The sequence below is a fragment of the Podarcis filfolensis genome, assembly GCF_964270895.1.
Source record: "Podarcis filfolensis genome assembly, chromosome: 2".
NCBI lineage: Eukaryota > Metazoa > Chordata > Lepidosauria > Squamata > Lacertidae > Podarcis > Podarcis filfolensis.
Window position 1 is genome coordinate 90,749,927 of NC_139605.1, and position 17,279 is coordinate 90,767,205.

Here is a 17,279-nt window from a genome sequence, read left to right on the forward strand (position 1 = left end):
CCTGGGGTGTGCATGAGGCAGGAGCACGGGAAATGGTGGAGGCAGCAATGAGAAGCAGGCGGGGCGAGGGAGCTCGGGAGAGGTCTGCGCTTCAGGCAGAATTGGAGGAAAACCGAGAGGTTTATGTTTTTAGTGTGGAGCCGTGCGAAGGCGGCGTCACCACAACTGAGCAGAAAGGCCTTTTTGCCTATGGAGAAGATGGAGGGATGCATGATGCGTGCGTGCCTAAGGACCAGAGAGGTGATGCTGATGGAAGAGAGGGAGGCGGGCTTAGCGTGGCTTTTCCTGATCAGGGAAAGGGGCGGCTGCTGCCGGGGACGGAGGGAGGCGCGAGGAGGAGACGCCTCTCTCTGACGAGGGGAGGCGGGATCAGGACCAGCAACAGCATCGGCTGCTGCGCGGCTCCCTTTGACAGGGAGGGAGGGAGGGAGGGAGAGAGTAGCAGCCTCCGCCGCCGCCAGGGAAGCAGGTGAGCGAAGCCGCCGGGATGGAGCCCGCAGCGCCGAGGAGAGGAAGAGGTGGAGAAGGAGAGGAGGGCTGTTAGCGGTGACGAGCGACGAGGGAGGAGGAGGCGGCGGCGGCTCGCTCTGGCCCGCCGCAGGGAGTGAGCAGGTAGCGGACCCGGATCCGGGCGCGGGAGGAGGATGGGCAACGCCGACTCCAAGCTCAACTTTAGGAAGGCGGTGATCCAGCTCACCACCAAGACGCAGGTGAGGCGCCGGGGGTGGGGGAGCGCACCTGAGCAGGGCTGGCCTGCGAGGGAGAGAAGCACCCCTTAAATCAAAGGCATCGGCGGCGAGGCTGGCTCACTCCTCAGGCAGGCGAGGAGGAGAGGCGTGCAGGGGGCTTGAAGGAAAGGCCTTTCGAGGTGGTTGGTTTGGGGGGGGGATGGGGTTTTGATGGGCAAAGGATCTTCTTCCTGGGCAGGGACATTGATCCAAGGAGAAGCCGTGGGGCTGGGGTTTGACAGGATCCAGCAGGGAAGCTTATGACGCTGGAAGATCCACCCCCTTTTCTCCCTCTGGGGGGTGTTGACATGGGGTAAGCCCACCATCCTGGGGATCTAGGTGGGAATGGACCTTGTGAGATGCATACAGGCACCTGAAAAGTGCTGGGTTTGCGAGCCCTCTGCCAAGTGGGTCTTAAGTCAATTTATCTTCACAGACATTGCTGTGCTGCAAACCATTTGCTTGCTGCCATGCCTTTATTTGTATTGCCCCCCTTTCTTATCCGTGTGTTATCTCCACAACCCACAGGATTAAACTTGGCCTCTCACATACGCAAGGCAGCCAAGTAAAACCTGCAGTGCCCACAGCTCCATATGTTCTTGAATAGAGGCTGACAGAGGTGGGCTGCCTCCAGGATTTGGGCCTAACAGTCAGAGAAGGCCTCACTGGAGCAGAAGGCCGGAGGAGAAGAGTAGGATGCATAGGAGAAAGTTGGAAGGGTGCAGTCTAGTAATATGATGTGGTCAGGCCAGATGGTAGACGCTCTTCCCCAATCACAGAATGTGGTAATCACAATTGGAGTAAAAAAATGAGCACGATTAGGACCAAGGCTCAAGGCTGTGCCTGTTTGCAAAATGCTGAATTGTTTTGTTGACTTATATGCATCTATTTCATAGCATCGGGTAACTGAATCAAATCATTTGGGTACACACATCCTTGATGCATAACTTTCTTTTACCCTTTCAGCGAAGCTTGGGGAATTAGTGGTTACACAGCATATGGTGTTCGGCTAATCGGGTTATGCCTTTTGTTTGCTTGCCCTTAAATTTTAAGTCAGGTGCATGGGTACAAAAAATGTTGTTACGCAGAGAAGAGGTAATGAACCAGTAGCCTGCAGGCAAATAGTTGAGTGAGTACTGGAAAGTGCAGCAGCTGTCGCAACTTTAGAAACATCGCATGAACCAGAGACGGGTTGGGCTACTTGAGGTGGTTCTTATTGACAAGAGACAGGAAGGGCCTTGAGACCTTTTATTTGTACTTGAAGGGTGAAAGTTACAGCTAGAGGAAGATTCTCAACAAATATATTCAGCAAAATTCTTCTCTTTACCCTGCTTGTTGCACGGTGGCCAAAATGCAACAGCTGGTGGATTTTTGCCATCTCCAGCAAAAAAAGCATAGGACTAGTAACCATGGTTAGAGACAGGTACAGTGTGAGAATGCAGGGAGGCTGTAAAAAAACCCACCTCCCTTAGTTGGCATATAACAATGCTGCTTAGGATTGTCAGTGTAAGTATCCTGGTACTTGGACCTGCAGATATGTAAAAGTAAGAGATATTTTGAAGCTCTAGTGACATGGATTTTCCAGACTTATTTTGATTTGCTGCAATGTGGCAGTGGAAGGCCTGCTTGCAGCAGAGTCATGGTGACATTTTAGCTGTATGGAGTTTATGATGAAAGGAAGGACGAATAGACCTTCAGAGTCAGGCATTATATGTTCAGATCTCATGCTATGAGGAAAAAGTTAACTTTCTTTTCTGTTGGTTCCTTTTCTACAGGTTCCAACAAAGGAGAAAGAATGCTAATAAGGGCACCCATTAGGGATCCTGAGAGTCCCACATTCCTTGTCCCATCACCAAATAATTTGATTTGTACCTGCAGGTACAGTATGCATGACTAGGCTTTCTTGTGCCTAGTCCCACATTCCTTGTCCCATCACTAAAATTACAAATCTAATTACAAATAATTAGATTTGTAAAATCTGTAAGCCAGCTTGAGGTTGAGACAAATATATTGAAAGAAAGATAATGGAAAAATATAAATCAATACTTTAGGTTTAATATAATATTATGTAATATTTTTTCTTTTAGTGGGACGCAGGTGGCGCTGTGGGTAAAACCTCAGCGCCTAGGACTTGCCAATCACATGGTCGGCGGTTCGAATCCCCGCGGCGGGGTGAGCTCCTGTCGTTCGGTCCCTGCTCCTGCCCACCTAGCAGTTCGAAAGCACAATTAAGTGCAAGTATATAAATAGGTACCGCTTTCTAGCGGGAAGGTAAATGGCGTTCCGTGTGCTGCTCTGGTGCCGGTTCGCCGGAGCAGCTTCGTCACGCTGGCCACGTGACCTGGAAGTGTCTGCGGACAGCGCTGGCTCCCGGCCTCTAGAGTGAGATGAGCGCACAACCCTAGAGTCTGTCAAGACTGGCCCGTACGGGCAGGGGTACCTTTACCTATGAAATATTTTTTCTTTTAGTGCTAATGTGGTGTCCTTCAATTGAGTAAAGGAAAAATTAAAAACTGCTGTGTGTGTATAAAGAGACTATAACCTTTGCAATTTTTGACATCTACGCTTAAAGCTCAGTTAAATTCCGTGAGTCTTACTCCTATAAGTATAATGTCTCCTTGGGTTTCACAGTCTGAGCATAGTGCTAGTACACAGCAAGCAAATAGGAGTTGTTATTTTTTTGGTTCATTCCTTTTATTCCTTTACAAGTTCATTCCTTTTATAAAAGTGAACGTTTGGTGTCCCTAGCTTGGTTTGTTAAAAGCCTCCATAGCAGTACTGGGGAGACTGTGCCATGAGGAAAGGTGGGTGGAGGAGATGGAACGCCCATATTTACATACTTGAGAAGGGCACTACAGTACCTGCAGGTGCAGTATGTATGACTAGGCCTTCTTGTGGCTAGTCACCAAAATATCTGTGTAAGATATAGCACTGCCTTATCAGCCGCATTTTGTATGTAGCATTTTGGTGCTGCTGTTTATTACACCATTATAATAAAAATGTAGATCCTTCATATCAGTCAGGGATAGGTGAACTGAAGTTTGATGCTGTTGCTTTTGACTGTTTTGTCAAAATGAAAACTATACCATAAATGGTCCAGTCATACTGTTGTACAGACTGACAAAAAATGATCATAAAGACTATATATACACACAACACATCCATGTGTAACCTAATAAATCCTACTATTTCAAATTTATTTTTATGAATGTCAGGCTGCAGATCTGAAGCAACTGGACTTGGTGCACATGGATAGTTTCTGTAGTCTGTGTTTTCTAATGAGATAATTTTCAAAAAGCCTGAAAAGTGACCAGTACGAAAGGCTATGTGCGTCTGTAACCTGGGGACTGGTGTCTTTACTATGTTAACGTAATTTGTACAAATTGCAAATAAGCAGTGCTATCTTTTCCATAGTCCCTTTGGTGAAAATATGCTGCCTGCCATTGCATTCTGTCAGTGTTGATGGATTGCTTTTTATATTGCAACTGGAATACTTTCTCCAGAGAAAATGATAGTAGTTGTTTTTTTATCGCATGCCTTCCTTCTTCCTATCGTCTCCTTTACTGATGGGTAGGATTAGCAAATAGAGAGGCATTAATTTTAGGCATTTGAACTCAGCAAGGCAACTGGCCTTAGACACGAGAAGCAAAAGTTATTTGGGCAGCTACGGTCAAACTAGGCTTTCTTGCTTGACAACATTAAGTACAATTCAGCGGGCTAATTTGTATACCTGTCTTACCTTGCAGGTGTATCGATAGGATCTCCGTTCATTTTTATACAGCTCTAGGTTGTTTCCCCTCATAAAGGGCTCTGGGCAGTTACAAAGCATCTTATTATTGCACCAAACTTATAAGTAGGCTAGGAGACGGTGATTTTATCAAGACCACCAACTTCAGCAAGGATTTGAACCCAGATTTCCCATATAAGTCCAAAATTCTGCATTGCACTATCTTTATGAAGTTACCATTATTTGAAAATCTAGCTAATGCTGATTTGGAAGAGTGTGTTGTTGCCTTTTCCTGTTTCAAAGGGTAGTACTATTCTCTTGTTTCTGCAGATGTATCCTGTTTCCTCAGGAATCTTGTGCAGAGCTCTTGATTCTCTGGAAATTATCAGGTCCACGGGAATTTAAGTAGCTCCTTTCATTTCTCTCAAGTTAAAGCAAAGCTGTTAAGACAGAACTAAAATGCACAACACACCACTTGATACACACATTCACTTTCTCTAGATCTGGGATGGATTATGCCTGGAGGGGCTGGATTAAATCTCTTGCTTTATTTTATAGCAATTACTTTAAACCTCAGCTATGTTTCCTGGCTCTAACCCCTTTCCTCAAATACTCAACTAAGGCAGCAATCATGTACCTGTTTACTTGGAAGTAAGTTCCCTAGAACTCAGTGGGCCTGCCTTACACAGTGGGTCTTACTTACAAACAGATATTTAAAGCATTACACTGTAATAAGATAATTGTGTTTCCTATATCTCCTATTAGAATTTCACTTATGGAGATTTGAGATCAAATGGTTGTAGCCATTGATTTTCTGGCATATGATAAGAGCTGTGCTCCTTGGCTACATTTGTAGTGGGCGTGATGGTGGTACGTTTCACACCCACCCCCTTGCCATAAATGCATCACTGGTAATAGTTACTTTTGATCATTAGCTCACTTATAATACCCTTGGTCCTCTTAGGCTTGCAGACATATCACAGCATGTCTGTAGCAAGTGGTTACGTTATGTTCAGATATCTTCGTCTGCAATGCCTTTGTATTTCAAGATACATTTTAATTCTAATGGAAGTGGTAGAAACTTTTTGGCATATCAAGGATGGCACAGCTGAACATCAGTCTGGTAGCAGCTTAAGGTAATTTTGTTGGGCTCTGCTTATTTTGGAGGTGACCTAAAAGCATAGTTCTCAAGTATTTTCTCCCCTGCCCCCAACTTGTCCCATGCTTTGTACAAAGAGTATTGGATCAAACATACTCATGATATTTGAAGAAGTATCATTGAAACAGTTTACTGTAATAAATAGTCCAAATATTTATGCCTGGGGAAGGATTCTGTAATGCAAAATCTTGCTGTTTTTTCAGCCAGGAAACTGTTCAGTGTAAGGTAGAACACCTGCCTTTTCTGCTGAAGTGGCCCCTTCCCTTGGCAGTCATCTGACCAGGACATTCTGCCTAATTCCCTGAACGATATCCAGTATTTCCGGAAACACTGCATTCCAGTGAAACAGAGGGTAGATCTGGAATCAAACTGGTTTTTTTTTAAATTTTATGATCTATACTTTAGTTTTACATTATTTACAAATGTAACATTCAATATGGTTTTTTAATATACTACAGGGATCCTTACATTTTCATGGTTCTTAGTGGGGGAAATAAAAGGAAATTAATATTATGTGGTGGGATAAATGGGTGCACAGCACTGAATTCTCCCCACCCTCCTCATGTAAATAAACACTCTTCCAGTGCACAACTTTCTCAGCAGAGTCCCTGGTGAATCATTGCCTTGAGAGCATATAGTACTGTACTTCCTTCTCTGGCTTCCTCATGGCCATCTGGCTAGATAAGCTTGCAGAGGAAATTTTGTTGAGGCGTGGGGGTTCATCTTAACACAATTTAATGGCTGGAAAGTATATCAGCTAATAGCAAGGAGCCAGTGCTCGTATACCACCCCCATCCAACATGGATAGATCACAACCTACCTTGAAAATACTGATTGGGGTGCATACACAAAATGGCCACCCTTTCACGTAAAGTGGCTGTTCTGGGAGTTGGGAAGGGGATTTTGCGGGGTGTGGGACGGACATCATCCTAAGGGTGTGAGAGAGGATACTATGAGGGGGTGGAGCTTAGGGAAGAGGCAAGGCTGACACTTCTTTGATGAGTGCTGTGTCTACTATTCTAATACACTATATTTGATATTCCTTCCAGTTAGTTTTGCATTCTTCTTGCCTTTTCATATCCAGCATAATGCACATTTTTATATCACATTTTTAAATGTCACATTTTTAATCCATCTGCATTGTGGGTGATTTGCTCATTAGTTTGTCCCAGGACCATGTTGGAAAGAGTGTGGTAACTTGAATATTTTTCAAGGTAATGGATGTATTTGAATTGCATAATACACTGCACCCCAGTTATACCAATCCTATTTATTCTGGGTAGTTGTTACTCTGATCAAGTCAGGGGCCACTTCTTTACCTAAATACTCAGTTATGTCATTCTGAATGTCAGTGTAAATGCATTTTACACCTGTGCACACAATCCCCTAAAATTCCTGATTCTCAGTAGTTCAGTGCCATGAATATGCTTTCCTGCCGAATTTATTTCTGATTGTTCACTCTGTTTTCCTCTTTCCTCACTGAGAAGGAGCTGAATGCAGACTTGCTGTGTTGCCCATTGGTTAACATGCAAATACTTTCTGCATTAAGGCAATCACCTGTGATTAAGTGCCTACTTTTAGAGAATGCAAAGGGGCTCATTTTATGGATGTTAAGGATGGTGACAGGGAGGTAGTTGACATTAGTATCTCATGGGAATATATAACCACTACAGAACAAACCTGCTCTACCAGTTTATGCTTTGCTTACCTGCTTCAGCTTTCTGGTCTTTGTGTTTTAGTGACAGTTACCTATCAATAGCTGAGGTGGTGCTCCCTCATCACAGCCAGTTATTAATCAGGCATGACAAAGTTTCTCACTCTCACTTGCTTTTTAAACTGTTCTTTAACAATGTAGGCATTGGACTCCTTTATCTGCTGTAAAGCCAGGAAACTGGAAGCCAGGAAATTGTCTTTGTTTAAACAAGCAGTCATCTTTCCTCTCCTCACCCTTTCCAAACACAATTTGAAATTGCCGAATGCCCTGAATAACTTGCTATTAGGCAAGAATTGCTGTTTGCTTTTGGAGATCACGATAGAATATTCATTCTACCTGATGTCTTGACTTGTCCTGCTGAGTAGTATTCAGTGAGCCTGTAATGACTGAAATTTATTTCCTTTATTAAAGGAGAGAACCTTCTTCACTTGGTACACTTAGTATTCTTAGAGTGACAGTTTGTGTTGGCACAAAATAATCAAGTCTGCTCAGTATTACTTTTGTGGTTGCCTGTATCATAAACTATATGCATGTAGATGTGCACCCATGTCCAGAACACTGTGTGTTACTCTGCCTGTGTATATAGCTCTGTTCCCATACATGCATTGGTTTCTATTAAAGTAGGTGTCTGTCAAAGCGTCTTTCTTGAAAGCTGCAACGAACGAACAAGAGATGTTGGTGTAGCTTCATAGGGACCTGCCGAATCTCACCACAGCTTCTTGCCCCTTCCCATTGGCCCTAAGTCCTTGCCTTTTTGCTTCCAGCTTCTCTACATCATTTCCCTTCAGTTTTTCCACCCTACTTGTGTCTCTCCAAGATCCTCTATTATTTTATTAATAATGCATTTACATTTGTCCAACTGGTCAGTAGTATTGGGTTGGTTTGGTTGGATGGCTTTGGATGCTCCTTGTTCATGGACTTCATTCAAATGTCTGCTTGATAAACAAAGTGATCACATCAAGTATTCAACCAGTAACTCAAAAACCAATATAGGTTATAATTGTGTGGTTGTGTTTTTAACCTACTCCCTGCATTCCGATCAGCCTTCTGTGGCTCTTAGCTTTCCCAAGTGTCATTCCCATTTCCAGGTTTTGAATGTTTTCATTAAAGACCACCTGACTACTCCCACCTGCCTTCTCAGGTTGTGCTGCTGCATTGGGCGAGAAAACCCCTTTCTATAGGAGTTATGTCAACTGGCAGTGGTCTAGTGCTTAGCAGTCATTTCTGATAAATTATTTTTGAATAAGCATGGGTTTGTACTGAATGTCTTTTTTATTGTTCCTCTTTTGCTTACTGATGTGCTATGATTATACTGATGGAAGTGTTCTTATCTTTATTGTTGTGGGCTGCTTTGGCCTCAACTTTGCTGTTGGAAAAAGCAGCATAAGAATCCTGAATCAATTCAGTCCTTTGATATTTGTGTCTCTTCAGCCTGTAGAAGCAACAGATGATGCGTTCTGGGACCAGTTCTGGGCAGATACAGCTACTTCAGTCCAAGATGTTTTTGCTCTTGTTCCTGCTGCAGAAATCAGAGCTGTGAGGGAAGAATCTCCTTCAAATTTGGCTACTTTGTGTTATAAGGTAAAAGGCATTCTTCTTCCTGTATTGCGCCCACTATGAAATTCAGTTAGACAAACATTAGCTCATTCAAAGGGGGACAATTGGCTGAAGGTAAACCAATCCAGAATGAGATGTCCAACACTCTTAAGTAGAGACCCCTGATCACATGAAATGTACAGTTTTTGAAACGACTCCATAATTCCAAAGAATCCTAAATTAGCACCAAGGCATAGAAAGATACTTCAGTAGATTCATTGTTAGTTGAGGTTTATGGTAATCTGGAAGAGGAAATAGTATCAAACCACCAATACCCTGCAGGGTAGGCAAACATGAAAGCTGTAGTTAAACTTCAACAGGATTAACTATGGCAATCAGTCTTGGACAGCAGTAGCCTGCAAGGCAAGAATAAGAGTGCAATAATCTGAATTCCAGCTATAAAGCTCACATGTATTTCAACTGTAGATACTTGGTACATATGATCAAAGAATCAGACAGACCTTTGCTAGTTTAAGTGTGCTCAGGAGTTACATTTACCAGGTGAATTTTAGAATACCATCTTTCTTTCTTTTCTTTTTTTTAAAAAGCCAGACAGCGCCCGCGGGGTATCGAACTGCCGTTAAGCAATTGGTGAATCTGCAAAGATTGCTCCGAAGTAACCGCTAGGCTAAGCTGGCCCAGAATACCATCTTTCTAACCCTCCCCAGGAAAGCAGACCTGAGGGTCAAACTAGATGTGACCTCAGTTATGCCTCTGAATCCCATTATAGGGACTCTCCTGTTCTTTTAAGCCTGGAGTCCCCCATGTGGTGCCTGCAGGCAGCATAGTGTTCTTGGACCGAGACCCCCTGCCCCTCCCAATTTTTTTTATTATTTTTAAATTAGGTTTAAGAACTCTTTTTAAACGTTTGGTGCTGGGCATTCAGCCACCTAGCCTTCTTCCCTCACTTTCCTTAGAATGCCTTTGGGTGGTCCCAGAGGTTTTCTCCAGAGAAAAAGGAATGGCCGGCTGAAGACCAGTGGCTGCGCTTCCAGCCTCCCCCTAAAATGTTTTGGAAAAGAAAAGGTCATCATCATTACCATGAATGAAAAACTCCTTGTACCTGATCGCTCAGAGGCTAAAAAAAATGCTGCTGGAAATGCTTTTCTAGTTCTGAACATGATGTAGTGATGAGGGAATGGTATTGGTGAAAAGGAAAACAAGTTAGAAACTGCTGAAAAGGAAAACAAGTGAGAACTCGCTTTTCTAGTAAATTGCTTGTGTCTCCTGAAGGAGGACCATCTTGCAGGTTAAAGCAGTTTTATTTCAGGAGGCCCAGGCACTATGAATGTTGCTGTAATATTTCCATTTTCTGATGTGGTTATCTATCTATCTATCAATCATCTATCTATCATCTATATCTATCTATCTATCTATCTATCTATCTATCTATCTATCTATCTATCATCTATCTATCTATCTATCATCTATCTATCTATCTATCTATCTATCTATCTATCTATCTATCTATCATCTTACAAGCCACACCGAGACATATATTGCAAAGCAGGGAATGCATTCCTTAAATAAACAAACATCGCTTCCTACCTCAGAAAATTGTGCCCCAGAGCAAGTTCAGTATTTATAAAAATGCCCTTTGTATTATTCCATCTTGTATACCAGGTTTAAACCCTTGCATTATAAGTTGAAGCGGTTGTTAAAGACTTTGGTTTTATCTCTTCTTGTTTAGGTTTTCTTATTCATTATAGCAGAATATTTGTAATTCTCTGTCTAACAGAGAAGACTTTAACAGCACAAGGGTGTCTTGGACAGGGGACATACATCAAATTTGTAGTTTCTTGCTTTCAGGTGTAGAAAATAAGCAAGTGGGTCTGTCTTTTTTTTGTACATGTATGTGGCACAGTAGAATATTATGATAATTGCATACCACTAAGATGTATGCTAGGAGAGTTCTCCCATATTCAGCAATAGGAACTTCAACTGCTCTAGTCTGGAATGTCGTTCAGACATTGAAAATACTTTTAATATATGAGGTTTTCCCTCTTCTTTTACTCTTTGGTAAATGGAGGAAAGAGGAACCTATTTGTATCTACTGTACCACCAATACTTGTAGATTGGACTATTGCTAGTCCGCTATGCATTATTTACCTGCAGAGCACTCTATTTAATATGACTTTACATACCTTGCAAATCACTGGGCTGGATGCATGCTATTCAAACTATGTAAGCAGTCATGTTAAACCATTTCTGATAGTTCTCCAAGAGCTGGAAGTGGCATATTGATCCTCAAAATGTACTTTGCATTTCCAATTCAAATATGAGTTCATTTTCAAGATTAATGCATACCATACTGCAGACCAAAGCTTTTCTCCCTCCACTAAAAATGTATCTGGGAATATCAGATGATAACTACAAAAATAGAAGCTGGCATGGACTGCTGCTGGTAGGGTTATACTGGAGTCAGTGACCTTGTTCCTGAAAAACAGTGATATTAACTTGATCTCAGGTATTTATCTTGGAAGTCTCGCATGCTCTCTCCCCACACTTTACAAATCTATTGACCAGTTGGATCCATATTTCCCACCTCTTCCATTATGCTTGGCACTTGTTAAGAGCACTTCTCATAGAGCAGCATATTCATCTGTGGAACCTTCAGTCATTTTTCAAGACCAAGGAAGAAAGTAAGATTTTGATTACACACTTCTAAGTCTTGAAAGTCTTTCTCTCCCCCGCCCTTTACTAAATTGTCACATTCTCAGAAAAACGTCTTTTTCAGATGGATTTCAGTATTGGGTAACATGCAGCATTGCATGATCAGATTTAAATGCTCACAAAAGTATTTCCCTTTCCTCTGCTCCCCCCTCATCAAAATCTGTTCCAAAAGCAAATTTGGGTGGGGGAAGGAAGGGCAAGTTCTGTTAAACGAATGGAAATCTGTTGTGCAAATGGGATGGAAACATTGGATGTTACCTATTACGTTCAAACAGAGGCCAGCACTAATAATAAATAATTATGCATTTATTAAATGCTGCTGCTGCTGCTGCTGCTGCTGCAGTAAGCCATTTGAAAACTTGAATTATCTGTGGCAATAATTGGTGTCTGCATGCCAGCAGTTCCTGTCATTTGCTTTACCTTATTTGTTCCAGGCAGTGGAAAAGCTGGTGCAGGGAGCTGAGAGTGGCTGTCACTCGGATAAGGAAAAGCAGATTGTCCTGAACTGTAGCCGTCTGTTGACCCGCATCCTACCCTATATCTTTGAGGATCCCGACTGGAGAGGCTTTTTCTGGTCAACCGTTCCTGGAGCAGGTCGAGGAGGGGTATGTATCTATTGAATTGTACTACTGCTTTCAAACAGATGAAGGAGGCAGGACTACTTCTTAATCAAAATGTAATGATTAATTTATTTTAACCACTAAATTATGTTTATCTAGAGGTAGGAAAACTTCACCCAGGCCTAGGCATGCCTGCACTGTGTTGCTTGGTTTGCTCTGATCCTGGCAGCATTTCTACCTTCTTAAATGAAGCACTGAAACATATTTAATGGAGGACTGGAGGCTCATAATGGAAAGACTGGTAAAGCAGGCACCTTGTTTTGTCCAAGCCTGTATCTTTCAAGCTATCTTTCATCCATGGGCATCTCAAGGGAAAGCTGGTCATTCTCAAAACAATACCCGGTGTTGAAGAATTGTCTTGAAATTCATTCTATCTATAAATGGGATGGGAGTGAAGAAAATTAAATGAACCTAGACTGGTGATGTCCTCGGAAGGACAACGTAAGGTGCTTTTTGTTGCTGAATTTTGCATCTTACTCAGCATCTGCAATAGCCTGCTAAGGAGTAGTTTTGGTCTGCAGTGCCAGTGAAAAATGGCAAGGACTGACTGTACTATTGATCTCTTGTTCCAAGTCATGCTTATTCAGAGCCAACAATCATGATCACAATAGTTTTCAGGGTTCAGACATACTCTCAGTAGTTTCTGGTGTTGTTGTTATTTACAATAACAACACATATGATCATATATACATATATGATCAGCTGGGATGTAGAAATTTCAAGTTATCCTGGTCCCAAGCTGTATACGGCTGTGTATACCAATGCCAAAACCTTGCTTTGAACCTTCAAAAAAAATATATTAAAATCCTACAAATCAGTTGTTTGGCTTGGGTGGGGAGGTGAAAGGACTGAATCCAAATCCATTTCCTTCTCCTGAAGAGATGGCTGGTGGCATTCTTAATTTATCTTCCTCAAAGACTATGTGGGCAGACCAAGTGTTTGTGGGAATAGGGATGTGGTGGGTGTAAATTGTGTTGAACACTTGAAATGTGTTCTCTGCATTGGCCTTAGAAAATGGGACTTGGAAAATGTGCAGGAAGTACTGAAGAGGGCTAACCCCAGTGCAACACTAAGTGGGGCGGACTTCTTCATATTGTATGGAAGCAATCAGTTTGTGAGTTGTTTATGCCCACTTTCCCCGAATGCGTGATAAAAATTCTTTGCTTTTGACTTCTATAATGCCATTCTAGTCTCTAAACCTCCCACTTCTGTCAAGGAATTTAAATCTGACAAAGCACAGAAATTTCTGCAACCAAATATTGAGCATTCAGCCACTTTGCATGTTTTATTGATTTGGTTTCTCTTTATAATATATTTATTAAAGTTTTCAAATAAAGCATATATTAGATAAGCACTTATCATTGTCCATTTAACATCTCTCAATTGTTACATGGGACTCCCCCACACCTCCCGCATACACTTACATCATTATTAAATTAATTTCAAACAAATTATCATTTAACTCATCTTAATTAATAATCTTAATTTGGTTTGACATATAATTCAGCCTTAAATCTAATTTAATGGTAGACAATTGTCTGCACTGGCATCCAATTCAGCACTCAGCCAAATTACAATATTTTTGTAAATAAATCTTAAATTTCCTCCAGTCTTCTTCCATCCTTTCTTCTCCCTGGTCTCGAATTCTGCCAGTCATCTCGGCTAATTGCATATAGTCCATCAGTTGCATCTGCCATTCTTCCACAGTGGGTAGCTCCTGAGTTTTCCAATTCTTGGCAATTAATATTCTTGCTGCTGTTGTTGCGTACAAAAAGAATGTTCTGTCCTCTTTTAACACACTCTGGCCGACAATACCCAGGAGAAAGGCCTCTGATTTCTTAGTAAAGGTGTATTTAAACACCTTTTTTAATTCATTATATATCTTCTCCCAAAAGGCCTTCACTCTAGGGCAGGTCCACCAGAGGTGAAAAAATGTTCCTTCATTATCCTTACATTTCCAACATTTGCTATCAGACGAATGGTATATTTTAGCCAGTTTAACAGGGGTCATGTACCATCTATACATCATTTTCATCACATTTTCCTTCAACGCATTACATGCAGTGAAGTTCAGCCCAGAGGTCCACAACCTTTCCCAATCTTCAAACATAATATTATACCCAATATCCTGCGCCCATTTTATCATTGTTGATTTTACCATTTCGTCATGTGTGTTCCATTTCAGCAGCAAGTTATACATTCTTGAAAGTACCTTAGTCTTAGGTTCTAACAGTTCAGTTTCTAACTTTGACTTTTCCACTTGGAATCCTAGCTTTTTGTCATTTTTAAACACTTCTTTAATCTGAGCATAGTGTAACCAGTCTCGCACTTTGTCTCTCATCTTTTCTAAACTCTGCAATTTCCAGTTGTCACCATCCTTTTCTATTATCTCCCAATATTTTGGCCAGTTGGCCTCCATATTGGCTCTTTTCCGAGCCTTAGCCTCCAGGGGTGACAGCCACCTCGGAGTTTTATTCTCCAGTAAGTCTTTATATTTTGTCCAGACATTAAAAACTGATTTTCTGACAATATGGTTCTTGAAGGCCTTATTTATCTTAGCTTTATCATACCATAAATATGCATGCCATCCAAACGCATTATTAAAACCTTCCAAATCCAAGACATCCGTATCTTCAAGAAGTAACCAATCTTTTAACCAGCAGAAAGCTGCAGCTTCATAATACAACTTTAAATCTGGCAGGGCAAAGCCCCCTCTTTCTTTCGCATCTGTTAATATTTTAAATTTGATTCTGGGCTTTTTGCCCTGCCAGACAAATTTAGAAATATCTTTCTGCCACTTCCGGAAGCACTCTGTCTTGTCTACAATCTGCAGTGTCTGAAACAAAAATAACATTTTTGGCAATACATTCATCTTGATGGCAGCTATTCGGCCTAACAAAGAAAGTTTTAGTCTTGACCAACTATCCAAGTCTCTCTTAATCTCTGACCAACATTTTTCATAATTATCTTTAAATAAACTCAGATTTTTTGCTGTTATGTTTACCCCTAGGTATTTAACTTTTTTAACCACATTTAGTTCTGTCTCTTTCTGAAGCTGTTCCAACTCAATATCTGTCATGTTTTTCCCCAAAACTTTAGTTTTTTGCTTATTTAACTTAAATCCTGCCACTCGACCAAAGTTTTGAATCAGTTGTAGTACTCTTTTCAAACTAGACTCCGGCTCCTGTAATGTCAGAACTAGGTCATCTGCAAAAGCTTTAAGTTTATATTGTTTCGCTCCGACCTGAATCCCTTCCACCAACCGGTCCCCCCTAATCATATTCAGGAGCACTTCCAGAACCGAAATAAACAGTAATGGGGAAATCGGGCAGCCTTGTCGTGTACCTTTTTCAATTTTAAACTCTTCTGTAACCACATTGTTAACTATCAGTTTAGCCTTTTGTTCTGAATATATTGCCTCAATCCCGTTCTCAAACCCCCGTCCCACTCCCATTTCTTTTAAATTCCCCTTCATAAATTTCCAAGAAATGTTGTCAAAGGCTTTCTCCGCGTCTATAAAAATTAAAACTGCTTTAGTGTTTATGTTTGTTTGTAAAAGTTCCAATATGTCTATGATGTTCCTTGTGTTAGTAAACATATGTCTGCCCGGGAGAAAGCCTGCCTGGTCTTTATGGATTGTCTCACTTAAAACTTTCTTAAATCTTCGTGCCAAAACATCTGCAAATATTTTGTAATCCACATTTAAAAGGGAGATGGGACGGTAATTCTTGAGTTGTGTCTTTTCAGTTTCTGACTTTGGAATCAATGTGATAAATGCTTCTCTCCACGATTCAGGCGCCTTCTTCCCCTCCATTATTTCATTACTGACCTCCAACAAAGGTTGTATCAAATAATCCTTCAATGTCTTATAGTAGTTAGAGGTCAGTCCATCTGGCCCTGGTGATTTGCCCTGTTTCAGACTCAGGATGGCCTGTTCAATCTCTTGTCGTGTTATTTTGCCATTTAAAATTGTTCTATTTTCTTCTGACAGCTTTGCTAATCCATTTCTCTCCAAAAATTGTGTAATCTCTATTTCATCTTGTGGCCCTTGAGTATATAACTTTTTAAAATACCTCTGGAAGCACTTTCTAATCTCTCCCGGGTTCTGAATGTTCCTTCCTTCAACCTCTAAGTTTGTTACTGTATTTAATCTTTGTCTCCTTTTCAACTGCCAAGCTAGCAGTTTCCCACATTTATTTGCCGATTCAAAAGTTTTTTGTTTCATTGTTTTAATCTTCCATTCTATTTCCTGATTTATCAGCTTGGAATATTGCGCCTGATAAAGTTTAATTTCTCTCAGAATCGGTTGGGACTTCGGGTTAGATCTTAACTTCTTCTCCAACTCTTTGATACTTTCCAGAATTTTATCTTTCTTTTCATTTTGCAGTCTTTTCTTTAAGGAATTCTGTTGAATCAAGAACCCTCTCATCACAGCTTTACTTGCATCCCAGATAGTTCTTTTTTCCACCGTAGTGTTCAAATTAATCTCAAAATAGTCCTTTAAGGTTTTTTGGGCCTTCTTTACAATTCTTTGATCTCTAAACAGGCCATTTCTCATTTGGGCTTTGCTCGTAGAATTTGGAACATTTTCGTTTTGTTTTACAAACTGCAGTTTTGTAGCCATAAGCAACACAGGATGAAACCATTTTATGTGTGTTTTGAGTTGTTGGTGGGATTTTTGTTTTTGCAAATTGTTAAACTGAGAATGCCACGGAAATCTGTTTCCACACCGTATCTGCAGAAGGAATTGCTTAAAAATAGTCCCCACTGCCAATTACAGCCTGTGTACAGCATGGTGGTGCTTTCTTGCCTCATTTTGCTTTACTATAGTTCATCCTCCTACAGACTGCCAACCTGTTTAAATGTGTTGACTTTCCAATAACATTTTAAATTATTAAATTGGTCAAATGCAATACAGTGGATGCTTGGGTTGCGAATGTGATCTGTGCGGGAGGCACGTTCGCAACCCGCAGCGTTCGCAACCCGCAGTGTCGCGTCTGTGTACGCTTGGGTTACGATTTGGTGCTTATGTGCATGTGCAAAGGGCGATTGCCGAAACCCG

The 17,279-nt window shown here is 41.3% G+C and overlaps 1 protein-coding gene across 1 annotated transcript in view; it reads left to right on the plus strand.

The window, feature by feature from the left end:
- The first annotated feature begins 362 nt into the window (after positions 1–362).
- The window catches only part of HID1 (HID1 domain containing), a 46,114-nt gene continuing 29,197 nt past the window's right edge, over positions 363–17,279 (plus strand). The window contains exons 1-3 of the mRNA XM_083598135.1: positions 363–710; positions 8,760–8,909; positions 12,032–12,202. Of these exons, the coding sequence (XP_083454261.1) occupies positions 645–710; positions 8,760–8,909; positions 12,032–12,202 (387 nt within the window). The 5' untranslated portion in view covers positions 363–644. The remainder of the gene's footprint in view (positions 711–8,759; positions 8,910–12,031; positions 12,203–17,279) is intronic.